This window comes from Lupinus angustifolius, chromosome LG16 (genome assembly GCF_001865875.1).
Source record: "Lupinus angustifolius cultivar Tanjil chromosome LG16, LupAngTanjil_v1.0, whole genome shotgun sequence".
Taxonomy (NCBI): Eukaryota; Viridiplantae; Streptophyta; class Magnoliopsida; order Fabales; family Fabaceae; genus Lupinus; species Lupinus angustifolius.
Genome location: NC_032024.1, coordinates 538,555 through 553,585, shown reverse-complemented (window position 1 = coordinate 553,585; position 15,031 = coordinate 538,555). Strand labels below are relative to the sequence as shown.

General features: G+C 37.7%; 1 protein-coding gene across 1 annotated transcript in view; it reads right to left on the bottom strand.

Annotated features, from left to right (window-relative positions):
• LOC109329840 (nuclear pore complex protein NUP205-like) overlaps positions 1–15,031 on the bottom strand; it is a 50,639-nt gene that overhangs the window by 25,940 nt on the left and 9,668 nt on the right. Inside the window, exons 11-13 of the mRNA XM_019563698.1 lie at positions 7,509–7,658; positions 989–1,105; positions 691–897 (exon numbers count right to left, since the gene is read on the bottom strand). Coding sequence (XP_019419243.1) covers positions 691–897; positions 989–1,105; positions 7,509–7,658 — 474 coding nt within the window. The remainder of the gene's footprint in view (positions 1–690; positions 898–988; positions 1,106–7,508; positions 7,659–15,031) is intronic.

Here is a 15,031-nt window from a genome sequence, read left to right as displayed (position 1 = left end):
CCCTATTTTGTAATCCATGAAAAGGGTGACATGCTTGATTGGTTTGCAGAATTGAACAAATTGGCCCAAGATCCACATGCAGCATGAATATCATGACCTTTCTACCAGCCATAATTAATCTATCTCCCAGAACTCTATACCCAACAGTAAGTCAGATGACAATTCTCACAATAGCATACTATTTTACAATGAAAATTGATAGCTCACACCTTCAAAAACAGTGAAGAAGCCAACCTGCTGCAACCTTTTCCTTTAACTAAATTTTTAGTCTTTTATCATCCCAGTTGTATAAAAAAATAAACCACTAAAATAAAATAATCATGTAAAATGGTAATTCAGTTCTTGAATTAATTGTTTCATGATGGTCCTCATCAGATATAGGAAAAGGAGTACTGAGGAAAAAGTTTGGATACTTCAAGAACTGAATAATAATATAACTTAAACTGGGTACTAAGTAGGAAGTGAAGTATATTTTCAGGGACCAAAATGCATTACTCCAAAATAATCTGTGAACAAATATGTGAAATAAGCTGATATAACTTCTCTCTCTTTATTGAACATCTTCCCTTCTGCATTTTGTAATTAATGAATCACTTTCAATTTAAGCCATGAAAAGTTGAAGTGCAAGTGTAAAGCACAAATGATCCAATATAGGCTGATACATAAAAATAAAAAATTAAGGTAGTAAACCTTCTTTAGAACATTTAAGTATGCCACAAGTGCTTTTGCATCCCCCTCCTGAATTTCAGGCAACATCGCTCCAGCAGTTTGAAGAGACTGTTTGAATTTCTCATCATAAATTGCTAAGCATTCAAACAAAGTGCTCCACCCAATTGAGCGGAATGCTTTACCTTGCAATAAATCATAAACCTTAGAAGCACCTTCTTGATTAGAAGCCTGAAAAGGAGTATCAAGAAATGGGAGAATATAAGAAACTTGACAAGCAAAGTTATGATATCAATTTCAAATCAATCAGAAACTGACTTACCAAGGTGCTCAGCATGTTTAAGAAAGCAACAAGCGTTTGGAAATTTGTATGGTCTTCTCCAGCAAAATTTACAAATGTCCATATCACATCATTTCCAGATAAGAGCTCTGGTTCTTTCTGATAACTTGAGACAAAACTCAAGATCATGATCACAAGGATAAGCCAAAAAAGCCAAGCACATTTCAAGGCAATTTAAATCATTAAAAATATTTGAAAAGATAAAGATAATAGAAAGTAGGAATCTTGAAACTGAATATATCTCAGGCTTTTTATTGAAAACAACTCAATATACAATGAATTAGCTTGTCCCTTTAAATAAAGGGAAAGCAAAATAGAATGTAACAAACTAGTAACTACATAAGGTAGTTACTGATCTTAACAACCTAACAACCAATTTTGCATTTGATAAATTGACATTTTGCATGTGACAAATATGTCAATTTACTTAGCAGAAAGAAATAACAATAACTAACTCTTATTCTCTAATATACCCCCTGAAACTGAGGGTAGTTGACTAAGAAAGTTGAGTTAACCAGTGATGTAAAAACCGTAACTTACCGGCCGGTTCGACCAAAAAACCGGTGAACCGGGCCCCTAACCGGTACGGTACATATGTTGAACCGGACCCCTAACCGGTATGGTACATATGTTGAACCGAGCAAGTATTAAAACCGGTCAAAACCGATCAAAACTGGTGAACCGGCCGGTATTTGACTAAACCGGCTGGTTTATACGCATTTTTTTTAAATTAAAAAAAAACTTAAAAACCCATTACAAGGTGACCCATCTTTTCAATCCTTCTTCAACACTTCAAGGCACATGCTTCCAAGACATACTTAGATTAAACCTTTTGGTTCCTAACATTTGTGTGTATCTCAGTAACATTTGTGTAATCTTGGAGTACTGTCTGAAGATAGGATTTGGTGCAAAAATATAATCCCGATATGAGACAACTTTAACTCTTTGGTGTTAAATGTTAACTCCAAATTTATTTGTTTTGTAGAGTGCGTTGTGAACTTGTATCATTTATTTATATTTTGCGGTTGACTTTTGGATTGATATATGTTTTGTAATTTAGACTTTAAATTTGTTAAAGACTTAAAGTTGTTTGTTAATGTGAATTTTGAGTAGATTATGAATATGGATTATAAATTTGAGTATCTACCTATTTGGAAAAAAAAATTGTTATAGGTTTATATATATATAAATATAAGAAGGTATGTCCGGTTTAACCGGCATGCGGTTTAATTACTGAATCACCGATTGAATCATTGTACCACTATACCAGTACCCTTATCGGTTTGATAACCAGTACGATTTTAACAACATTAGAGTCAACTACTCTAAGTTACTTTCTTAGAGTTAAAAACCTAGCAGTGGCCAAATGCTTGGTGAGCACATCAGCTGTATGAAATTCAGAAGGGATGTGTTTCACTTGAAGAGACTTTGCTTGAATTCTGTCTCTTACAAAAAAGAGATCAAGTTCTATGTGTTTTGTTCTGTTGTGAAGAACAGGATTGTGAGACATGCTCACTATACTTAAGTTATCACATAGAATAAGAGGAACTTAATGTGGGATCTTGAGTTCAGAAAATAAGGATTCAACCCAGATCATTTCTTGAGCAGCAAGAACAAGGCTTCTGTATTCAACCTCAATGTTGGATCTGGAGATTGTTTGCTGCTTCTTGGACCACCAAGTGACTAAGTTAGGACCAACAAATAAACAAGCCCCTGATATGGACTTCCTGTCGTCAAGATCAGGGTCCAATCTGCATCACATAGAGTTGTTAGGGTGATAGGAAGAGAGGAATCAGAGACAGCAAGTTTGAGATGTATCCCAAGATTGAGAGTTCCTTGTAGATATCTTAGGATCCTTTTGACAGCAACCCAGTGTTGTTCAAGAGAATTACCCATGAATTGACACACCCTGTTGACACTATAAGCTAAGTCAGGTCTAGTGATTGTAGCATATTGAAGGGCTTCAACTACTGACTTGTACATAGTACGGTTATCAAAGGCTTTTGACTCAGTTTTGGTTAGCCTGCAAGTGGTTGCCATAGGAGTGATGCTAGGTTTAGCAGATTCCATAGTAGCTTTCCTGAGTAGGTCTTTGATATACTTGGTTTGAGTGAGAAATAGAGAAACATCCTTAAGGTGTTGAACCTCAATTCCTAGAAAATAATCCAAATTTCCTAGTTTCTTGAATGCAAAGGCAGTGTTGACTTTGTCAACAAGAGCAGAGATTTTTTAGTTTGATGACTCAATGATAATTATGTCATCTACATAGACTAAGAAAAACAGTTGGTAGGTGCTAGTGAGAGAGATGAATAAGGAATTATCACATTTTCTGTTCTAAAATTCCAATTGAAGGAGAGTGCTTTTGAATTTCTCAAACCATTCCCTAGGAGCTTGTTTGAGACCATACAATGTCTTATTTAGCTTGCAGACAGTGGCCTTGTCACCATTATGAAAACCAGTAGGTTGGGTCATGTACACCTCTTCATTCAGAACACCATTTAGGAATGCATTATTTATGTCAAGTTGTTAATAGGGTGAGAAGTATTCTGATAGTGATAGGTTTGACTCTAGGAGAGAAAGTCTCATTGTAATCAATTCCTGGTAGCTGATGGAAGCCTTTTGCAACAAGTCTAGCTTTATACTTATTGATTGACCCATCAGGATTTATTTTAATCCTAAATATCCATTTACAGCCAATAGCCTTCTTGTATGGAGGTAAGACACCCAGGGACCAAGTTCCCAACTTTTGCAAGGCATCATACTCTTCTTGCATTGTTCATTTCCATACTGGACTAAGAATGGCCTCTTTGGAAGTAGAGAGTTCAGTGTGAGCAAGAAATAGGCTTGCAAGACTAGGTAGGATGGACTTATTTATGCCATCCTTAGACCTAGTTATCATGGGATGAGAAGGTAGAGGTGTAGGGGTTGGAGTGGATGAGGATGAGGATGAAGTAGATGCAGTGGTTGTGGGTAAATCAAAGGAAGGATAGATGACAGGATGATGACTAGAGTTTGCAGGGTCATTGGTAGAGGAGGTAGGGTTAAGGTTGGGAGAAAAGGAAGGATTAGTTTGATTGTACAAGGTTATCTTTCTGTGGAGTTAGAGTTTGTAGGTGCATGATTAATGTGAGAGGTGTGGTATGGTTAGGTGAATGGTTTAGAGAAGAGGATAAATGATCAGAGATGATGGGAGAACCAGGTTTGGAAGGATTTTTTAAGGGAAAATAGATTCATTGAATTTAACATCTTTAGAGATGTATATTCTACCATCCTTGGATAGACACTTATACCCTTTATGCATAGACGAATACCCTAAGAAGGTGCATTCAGTAGACTTGTAGTCAAGCTTGTGAGTGTTGTAGGGCCTAAGTAGAGGGAAACAAGTACATCCAAAAACTCTTAGAGATGTATAATCTGGAGCAGTTCTTATAGGTTACAATAAGGAGATTTATTATTGAGGGTGGCAGAAGGGAGTCTATTGATAAGAAACATAGCTGTAGTAAAGGCATATTCCCAAAATGTTTTGGTAGACCAGCATAGGCCAGCAAAGTTAAACCTGTTTCAACTATATGTCTATGTTTTCTCTCCACTGTGCCTTGTTGGTGATGAGTATGGAGACAAGATAATCTATGTAGAATGCCTAGGTTGGAGAGGTAGGAAGTGAATGGTCTGAATTCATCCCCCCCCCCTATCAGTTTGAACAGCTTTGATGGTTTTGTTAAACTGAGTATGAATCAGTTTGATAAAGTGTTTGAAGATGGTTAGAGTTTCAGATTTTTGTTTAAGTAGAAATATCCAAGTGTGCTTAATTTTGGCATATACTATAGAAAGATAATATTTAAAACCAGATTCAGAGAGAGAAAACTAGTGAAGGACCCCATAAGTCTAGATAAAGCAAGTCAAAGGCATTAGAGTAAGAAGTAATGGAGTTAGGAGAGTGAATTTTGAGACTTGCCATAGCAGCATGCATTGCAGAAATCAGAGGTACTTTTATTTGAGTGAGGAATTTTACAAACTGAAAGGATAGCATTTACAACAAATGTGTGTGCATGTCCTAATCGACAATGCCACAAAAAATGAGTAGAAAAATGTCTAGAACTAAGACTATCTAAGGTTGGTGACTTGAACTGCCCAGTTGAATTGGGAATGGGGGCACAGCAGGCTGACTTTTTGGAGAATAGACTCTGGAAAGCATAGAGACCCTCAGAGGTAAGGGATCCTTTGAGAAGAATGGTATTAGAACCCTATGATTTGACAAAGCACTCATTAGGATGAAACTCAAAATAGCAATTGTTATCTTTAGCAAATTGAGAGACACTAATTAAATTCTTAGTAATAGTAGGCACAAGAAGAAGATTATGTAAGGATAAAGACATATGAGGGTTTAAAGGAGAAGGGAATGTGGTAGTTCCACTGCAAGAAATATGTTCTTTTGTGCCATTACCCATATAAAAGTGTTCGGGACCAAATTGTTCTGATGTTTGGTGAACTAGAGTAGGATCTGAGGTAATGTGATTGGTGGCACCTGAATCTGGGAACCACAAGGAGTGTTTGGTATCTGATTCTCCAGTACTTACATTCATGGCATAGGGTGGCTAGCCAGGTATGTGGATGTTGAGTCCCATGGAAGGCATAAGGTGGGACATTAGGTCTAGGGTTAGGCATAGGAAATATGTAGTAGGGATAGTATGGTGCAGAGGGAGTGGAATAGTTTTGGCTAGTATATTGAGTGGTTGGTTTGGAGGAGTTATGGTCAGGTCTTGGTCCTCTAGAGAAGGGAGTGTGGGTTTGTGTGTTAGTAAAATGAGAGGGAGGGTATGGGTAGGGATAAGCAGGATAAGGATTGGATATGTTGTAGGGGGCAAAGTAGTATCATGCTATGTCATGGCCAGGTCTGTTGCAGTGAGTGTAGAAGAAGCTGCTTCCAAACCCATTTGGGAGTCTGCTACCTCTGTTGAATCTTGCACCTCTTCTGTTGGAACATCCGCCCCTTGATCCATTATTGAATGAATTAGGAATTGAGTCATATCTATGGGTAGGAGAGGATGTTGTTGGTAGAGAGTTAGGATTGAAGTGTTGATGATTAGATGCAGATTCAGTGGACTGATGTGAGGTGGGAATAGTGGCTATGTTGGCTGACAAAACATCAGAGACTACTTTGTGCTTGTTCTTGATGAGTCTTGACTCAAATGTCAAGAGGAATTGTTCAAGTTCATTGATAGAAGGTGGGTTAATTTGGCTTTCAATGGCAGTGATGACAGTTTGAAATTCTTCACCTAGTCCATCAAGAATGTAGTCTATATGCTCAGCAATTGATATAGGTGTTCCTATAGATGCTAGTGAATCAGTGATGGCTTTGATTCTTGAAAAATATTCTGAAATGTTGTTGTTGCCTTGAGATATGGTGTGCATTGAGCCCTAAGTTGTCTGCTTCTAGCTTTGGTGTGGGCATTGCAAAAAGAGTGAAGTTCATCCCACAATTGAGAGGATGATGTACAACCAATAATCCTTGTGTGTAAGGATTCAGAGATTGAGTTAAGAATCCATGCAAAAACAGTCTGGTCCTGCTCTTCCCAACTGAGATATATGGGATTGGTGTGATGATGAATGCAGTCCAAGTCAGACTAGAATTTTGGTGGAGTTTCAGTGGGATGAATGTTGACTTTAGAATAGAGACCAAAAATTGGCTCCAAGTGAGATACTTTTCCTCACTGAGTTTAGTGGAATTGATGGGAAGTGAAAGTGATGGAGATACAACTCGAATAGGAGGAGCAAAGGTATGGGAAGGTGGTGGAGAGGAAGGATCTGTGGCAGTGGCCATAAGGGCAATTGATACCATGTGAAAAGATAAAGAAAATAGAAAGTAGGAATCTTGAAATTGAATATATCTCAGGCTTTTTATTGAAAACAACTCAATATACAATGAATTAGCTTGTCCCTTTAAATAAAGGGAAAGCAAAATAGAATGTAACAAACTAGTAACTACATAAGGTAGTTACTGATCTTAACAACCTAACAACCAATTCTGCATGTGATAAATTGACATTTTGCATGTGACAAATATGCCAATTTACTCAGCTGAAAGAAATAACAATAACTAACTCTTATTCTCTAATAAAATATAATTCATATTGTTAAAGTTATAGGGTTTAGGTATAGAAGGATATAAAAAGAATGCTGAAATAGTACATTGTATTGATATCATTGTAAATGATAATATGATTGTGTTACAATAAAACATAACACTAACCCCTATTTAACCCCTATTTATTCTGACACATACAAAAGCTGACCAATGACATTGCTGTTTCAAAATTTCCATTTTATTTCTTAACAGCAAATATATAGACTTGGTTCAATCATTTGGAGTAAGGACAGCAGCAACAAAACTTATGAATTAGTAGAAAACGTGTGTGCTGAGATCTATTCAAAACTTGCATTGATTGCTTCATACAAGAATACAAGCATTACATATATCATGCTGACATTTAGAAAAACAGACCTGATAAATTTCGCTCACAAAGTCCAAGACTGAATTAAAAGTTAAGGCATCAATTTCAGAACAATGTTGAGAACTTGAGTTACTGTCCTGTGATCCAACAACTCGGTATGGACTAAGCACACTCATTGTCCGCTCCTTCGATTCTTTGATCTGCAAAAAGTACACACATTAACATAAGTAGAAAACATATCTCTTAAAAGGCAAAGGATAAACCAGAATAAAATCTATATTTTGAAATTTTGAGGGGTCTGGTCACTTCCTTCGGTTAACCAACCAGGAACATGGAGGAGTGCTTATCTTTGGAATGAAAGAGCTTCTTAATGCATCATAAAATTCTTATTTATTAAGAGAATGTAGAGACAGGGGTAAGTCCTTCATTGCCGAAAAGAGGAGGAATAAGAAAGCAGGTTTTTGTAAATTACCAAATTTTCTGCATGAGAGAAGTGTTTTAGCATAGTAGAGCTGGCGGACCTTTTGGAGGAGGCTGGCTTCATTTTGGAAAGGAGATGACAGTTTTGACAAAGAATGGCTTACTGTCCATTGCAACAAAGAGGTTTTGAAGAGTGGTAACAATGCTAACAAGGTATGGCCTAGACAAGGGAAGGCAGCCTACATTATCTGAGAAATATATTGCTTAAGTCTTCAATAGGTAGAGTGAGATTAGGTATTGACAGCAAGCTAGTGGAGTAGCTTGTGTTGTAAGCTATCTATAGATCTAACTAACTCGCACTTAATCTTTGTAACTCTCTCGTATTACACTTGGTGCTAATCTCTAATGTTGTACCAGATTTGGTTGACCAGTTTTATAGGTTTTGGGAGAAGGACAGAATATAAATTCTTGTGCCAATTTGCATTCTTTGCCACTCTTTGGTATATCTGGTCAGATCATAAGTCTCGCATCACAAAGGAGTTTTCTTTCAATGAGCATCTTCTTTGGGATAAGATTTATGCATTTGGCTTCTCTTTGTATAAAGTCCATGGACATTTTAGTGGGGTTTTGTAACAGATATGTTGATTGTTCAGAGATTGGATAGCTTTACTTCATTGATGCTATTTGTCCTTTCTGTTACGAGGTTGAGAGGGTCTTATCTACCACACTCTTTTTAATTATCCTCTCTTCACCTTAATGTACTTCTTCTTTATAAATAAATAAATCTTCCAAAATGAGTATTTATGTAGTTCATTGAAAGAGATGAACTGAAAGTTTACAACTCATATGCTAGTAGTGAAGCCAACGCGAATGGGCAATGTTACTTTAATTCATTGCTGTCTAGTGTTGTATATTGTAAGGGTCAATGGAGCCTGGTTGGAATTCATTTGCTTCAAGCATAACCTGGTTCTCATTCTTTAAGCAATGGGACCAGAGAGGCTTCCTCTACCTAGAGGAGAAGATGAAATGTATTTGTGAGGTTATTGATAAACCCAAGTAAACATGTGAATGATACAAGGAGTAAAGAGGGGCAGCTAGTGGGAGCATTAACTATTACAGCTAGCTAGGGGTGGAAAGAATAAATAGGTGAATGAAAAAGCAGTTATAAGAAAATAAATGAGATGTGAAGGGGCTGATGGATTCATATATGGAACTTGGAAAAGGTTTTGGGATGGCTTAGGCCATTAGGCAGAGAAAGTACTTTGTTTCTTCGATTTTTGTCCGTCCTCTTCTAATATTACTAATGTCTCTACATTTTCTGGTTCGTACCATAGTAATTGGAGTTCTGCTCCTTGGTTTTCCTGCTGTTTTCTACTTTCATGTCAATTCTTGTCCTGTTAATATCAGTTCCTATAAGATTTGCAATGCAGAACAATGTAAGGGGGGAAATGTGCAAGACATTTTAAAAATCTAAGGAGTCAATTGCGGATAGCGGAGCGTGGCGGACGACCCCAAAAACACTATAGCGGGATAGCCGCTACAACTAAAAAAATATATCAAAGTAATTTATTTTATAGCCTATACATATAAATACACAAAAATACTAACATACACGAAATTAAAGATATAACTTAAATTAAAAGTGGATATGTGAGGCAGAAAGTAGAAATGAGTAGATAGTGAGTTTTAGGGATGTTTGAATTTGAAGATGAAGAAGAAAAGAGAGATAGTTACCGAGAGAGAAGAAGAAGAGTGACGAGAAGAAGAAGAAGAAAGAATAATAGGAGAGAGAGAAAAGTGAATCTGTTATGTATTTGTTATTATTGTTATTAGAAAACAATAGCCAGATGCTCTAATTTATAAGAGCAGAAAACTAAAAGTATAATGTATCTTGACTAAGAAATGGGCCAGATACAATAAGAATGGAAACAGTAAAGGAAAGGGCCCAGATACATTTAATTGAGCAATATTTACTGAAAACTAGACTACTCTAATATTCCCCCCTAAATTTGGAGCCACTACGATCACGTTGAGTAGTACATAGATCGGTCACATGGAGCTTATCTCGAAGAAGAAGAAATCTGGAAGTAGAGAGAGGTTTAGTGAGAATATCTGCAACTTGATGCTCAGAGGAAACATGCTCAACAAGTAACTGTTTGTTGATTACCCTTTCTCAGACCCAAAAAAGATCAAGCTCAATGTGTTTGGTCCTAGAATGAAGAACAGGATTTCTGGAAAGCAAGACAGTGCTCATATTATCACAGTAAGCAACCGGAACAGAGGTCTTGAATTGTAATTCTTGAAGAAGACTTTGGATCCAAATCATTTCACTAGCAGCAAGAGTCAAACTGCGATATTCTGCTTCAGCTGTGGACCTAGCCACCCATTCTTGTTTCTTTGACCACCAGGAAACCAAATTAGGACCTAGATAAACACATGCTCCAGAAGTAGATTTTCGATCATCAGGGTCAGAGGCCCAATCTGCATCACAGTAAGTGTAGAGAGATAGAGGATGATGAGGAGATACCGGTCTTAAAAGTAGACCATGAGTTATAGTACCTTGTAGATACCGCAAAATCCGTTTTAAGGCTTTCCAGTGTTCCTCTTGAGGTTGTGAGAGAAACTGACAAATCTTACTGATACTATAAGAAATCTCTGGTCTGGTGATCGTGATGTATTGTAAAGCCCCAGCAAGAGACCAATACAATTTTCCATCCTCTAAGAAATTGCTCCTATGCCTAGTAAGCTTACATCCTCCAACCATAGGTGTAGGTAGACTTTTCATATTATCCATATGAAATTTTTGTAGAAAGTCCTTGATGTATTTAGATTGAGTAAGAAGAAGAGACTCATTATCAAGTTTTTGAATTTCAATGCCCAAAAAATAGTCCAAAGCACCAAGATCTTTAAGAGCAATGACAAGATTCATCTTCTCAATAAGTTGCTTAATCAAAGCAGAAGAAGTGTCTGTGATTATTATATCATCAACATAGCACAACACAAACAATTTGTGTGTAGAAGTAGTTAAGAGAAACAGAGAGTGATCACATCTGCATTTTCAGAACAAAGTTCCTGCAAGTTTATCAAACCATGCCCTGGGAGCTTGTTTGAGACCATAAATAGCCTTATTCAACTTGCAAACTAAAGTGCTATCTGAGGTTTTGAACCCCTCTGGTTGTTGCATGTAAACAACCTCCTCAAGAGCTCCATTAAGAAAAGCATTATTGACATCAATTTGTTGAACGTCTCATCCATAGGTTAGAGCTAAGGTTAACACAACCCTCACAGATACTGGTCTCACAACTGGAGAAAATGTCTCATTATAGTCAAATCCAGGTTTTTGATGAAACCCTTTAGCCACTAACCATGCTTTGTATTTATTAATGGTACCATCAGGATTCTCTTTGACCTTGAACACCCATTTGTACACAATAGCTTCTCTATCCTCAGGTAAAGGAACCAAACTCCAAGTGTCATTTTTCATTAAAGCATCAAATTCTGTTTCCATAGCATTGCGCCACTCAGGAAGAGATAAGGCAATCTTTGCTGATTTTGGCTCAACATAGGCAGTAAGAGCACTAGGAGATGTCAAAGTTCTAGACTGAGCAGTTTTGGACCGAGTAAGCATTGGGTGAGAATTAACAGGCAACACCTGACTAGGACCTGGAACCAGAGAAGGCCGAGACACACACGGAGACAAGGATGGACTGGAAGAAGGAGTAGTGGAGGATGAAGTGGGGTTAGAGGTGGTAGCTGAAGTAGAGGAAAAAGATAAGGTACTCGGAGGAGGAGATTGAGACACCACCGAAAGAGGAATACACACATTACTACTAGAGTGGTGGTTGGATGTGGGTGTGGAAGAAACTGTGTAAGGAAACTTGGTCTCGCTGAAAATAACATCACGAGAAACATACAACCTACCCTTAGAAGAAAGACACTTGTATCCTTTGTGATGTGAAGAATATCCTAGAAAAGTACACTCTTCTGACCTATTTTGTAATTTGTGTTTAGCATAAGGTCTTAAACAAGGAAAACACGCGCAACCAAAAACTTTTAGAAAAGTGTAGTCGGGAGGGGATTTGTATAGACACGTGTAAGGAACATTACCCTTAATAGACTGACTGGGAATTCTATTGATGAGATAGACAGCAGTGTCAAAAGCATACTCCCAATATTTTAAGGGAAGAGAAGCTTGGGCAAGCAATGTCAACCCCATTTCAACAATATGCCGATGTTTCCTTTCAACCACCCCATTTTGATGATGAGTGTGGGGACAAATAACTCTATGATGAATACCGAGAGTTTGTAAAAGAGAGGCAAAAGGATGAAACTCCCCACCCCAATCGGTTTGGACAGATTTTAAGACTCCCTTGAATTGAACACCAATCATAGTGTGAAATTGCTTAAAAATATTAAGGGCTTCAGACTTTTGCTTGAGGAGAAAAAACCAAGTGTATCTAGTGCAAGAATCAACAATAGACATATAGTACTTGAACCCCGAAACCGACATAACCGGAGAAGGTCCCCAAAGATCTATAAACACCAACTCAAAAGGAGTAGAATAAACCGTGTGTGAGGGTTGTGAAGGCAAACGATGTGATTTACCTAAAGCACAAGCACTACAAAAAACAACATTGTTTTTATTTATGAGAGGAAGTTTACAATACTTCAAAATATGTTGAACAACCTCTTTATTCGGATGACCTAGCCGGGAATGCCATAACAAATACAAAGTATCATTCCTAGAGTTTGTATATGTGGAAGAAATAGAAGAATTACAACACGAAGGTACGTTAGGACTATTAGTACTAGAAGCCGAAGACGACAGCGACACTGGAAGTTGAAGATTAGTGAAGACATGCAACCCTTCAGGACCAAGAGTTCCCTCTAGAAGTAAGGTACCATCAACCTGAGATTTTACACAACAATAGTGAGAATGAAATTCAAAATAAACAGAATTGTCTTTGGCAAATTGACTAACACTAACAAGGTTCTTGGTTATAGAAGGAACCAGGAGTAAATTTTTTAGAGTGAGGACACGTGAGGGAATGTAAGGGGAGTTAAACTCTGATGTACCAATACCTCTAATAGGAGCCCCAGAACCATTACCCATAAAAATGTTGTCAGATCCAGATAGGCCAGCAGAGTGCATCAAATTTGTCGAATCTGCAGTAATGTGATGTGTGGCCCCAGAATCAGGATACCACAATTGAGAATTATAAGCCTGAGGCTCCATAGCAACTGGATGATGCTGGGGACTAGGCTGCCCATGTGCAGGATGAAAGGAATCACAATGGGACTGAGCTGGAGACAAAGGCACTGGCCCTAAAACAAAGGGCTGATGATATCCCAGGTGCAACATAGGAGAAGCATTGTTACTGTAAGGTCCTGAGTACTTATGCTGAAAGTGTGAAGGAGCATAGTGAGGAGGAGCAGGACGAACAACCTGAGCAGGGGAAGTATGTTGAGTATACTGAACAGGGGAAGGAGGAACTTGAGATTGTAATACTAGATCAAATCGATACCAGCACTATAAAGCTTCATGACCAGGTTTAGAACAAAGCTGGCAGCGAACAGTACTACGACCACGTCCTGATCGATTCCCCCTGCCACGTCCAAAATAACCTTCGCGTCCTCTATTGGTATGAGGAGTCCCTGACTGATACTCAGAAGCAGAGAACTGATATTCAGCAGGTGAACCTTGCATCATTTTCGAAGGAAAAACAGCCTCATAACCAAGATTCCGAGACTGTGGATGAGCAGCATTAGAAAATTGATTTTTGAGAGAAGAATTAGCAACATTAACTGAAAAGACTTCATTAGTAGGAGGATGAATTCTCTCCAAATAAGTCTCATGAGCCATGAAAAGAGACTCCAGTTGAATAAACGAGCAAGACTCAGTTTTGTTATTGATAGTGGTGACAAAGGATTCATATTCTGAAGGAAGACCTTCAAGCACTAAACGAACTTGTTCACGACCAGAAATTACTTCACCAACCGCAGCAAGAGAGTGAATCAACGCCTTTACACGGGATACAAATTCAGTAATAGTCTGAGTTCCTTTCTTAATGGTGCGAAGCTCGGAAAGGAGAAGTTGGCTTCGAGCACGAATCAAAGAATCGAAGAATGTATGAACCTCATCCCAAATCTGTCAGGCATGCTTGAGCCCTAGTACTCGTGATTGAACCGATTCAGAAAGCGATTGAAGCAACCATGAGACCAAATGTTGGTCTTGTTCCTCCCAATGAAGAAAGGCGGGATTCAACCTATGAAGTTCACGGTCTTCTTCTGAAAGAAACCGAAGAGGAATCTGAGGATTGACAACAAACCTTTCAAGTCGATGCGAAGCTAAAACAGCTTCAACCTGTTGCTTCCATATGAAGTAATTTTTCTCCGAAAGCTTGGCTGAAATACTGTGAGAAAACGAGACCGTTGCCGGAGGAACCACCGTCGTAGGTCGAGGAGAAAGAGAAGGCGACGTCGGCGGAAAAGAATCCATGAAGCTTTAGGATCTATAAGCTCTTGATACCATGTTTGAATTTGAAGATGAAGAAGAAAAGAGAGATAGTTACCGAGAGAGAAGAAGAAGAGTGACGAGAAGAAGAAGAAGAAAGAATAATAGGAGAGAGAGAAAAGTGAATTTGTTATGTATTTGTTATTATTGTTATTAGAAAACAATAGCCACATGCTCTAATTTATAAGAGCAGAAAATTAAAAGTATAATGTATCTTGACTAAGAAATGGGCCAGATACAATAAGAATGGAAACAGTAAAGGAAAGGGCCCAGATACATTTAATTGAGCAATATTTACTGAAAACTGGACTACTCTAATAAGGGAAGATGTAGAAAAATAAAGTGAATTCAGAATGTAGGAGAGGAAGAAATGAAAGAGTTTTATGTTTTAGTGAAGTAGAAGAAAATAATGAGTTCATAATGTAGGAGAGGAAGAAATGAAACAATTTTAAGTGAGAGAAAAGATGAAGAATTTTAGTTTTAATGAAGGGAAGAAATTAAATGTGGGGGAGAAATAGAGGAAAATTAAATTAAATGAGAAGAAATAGAAAGAAATTAAATGAGAAAAAGAAGTGGGAGGGTTTTTTTTTAAATCAGAAAACTCCAAAAACACTAACAATAAATAAAAATACGAGTAAA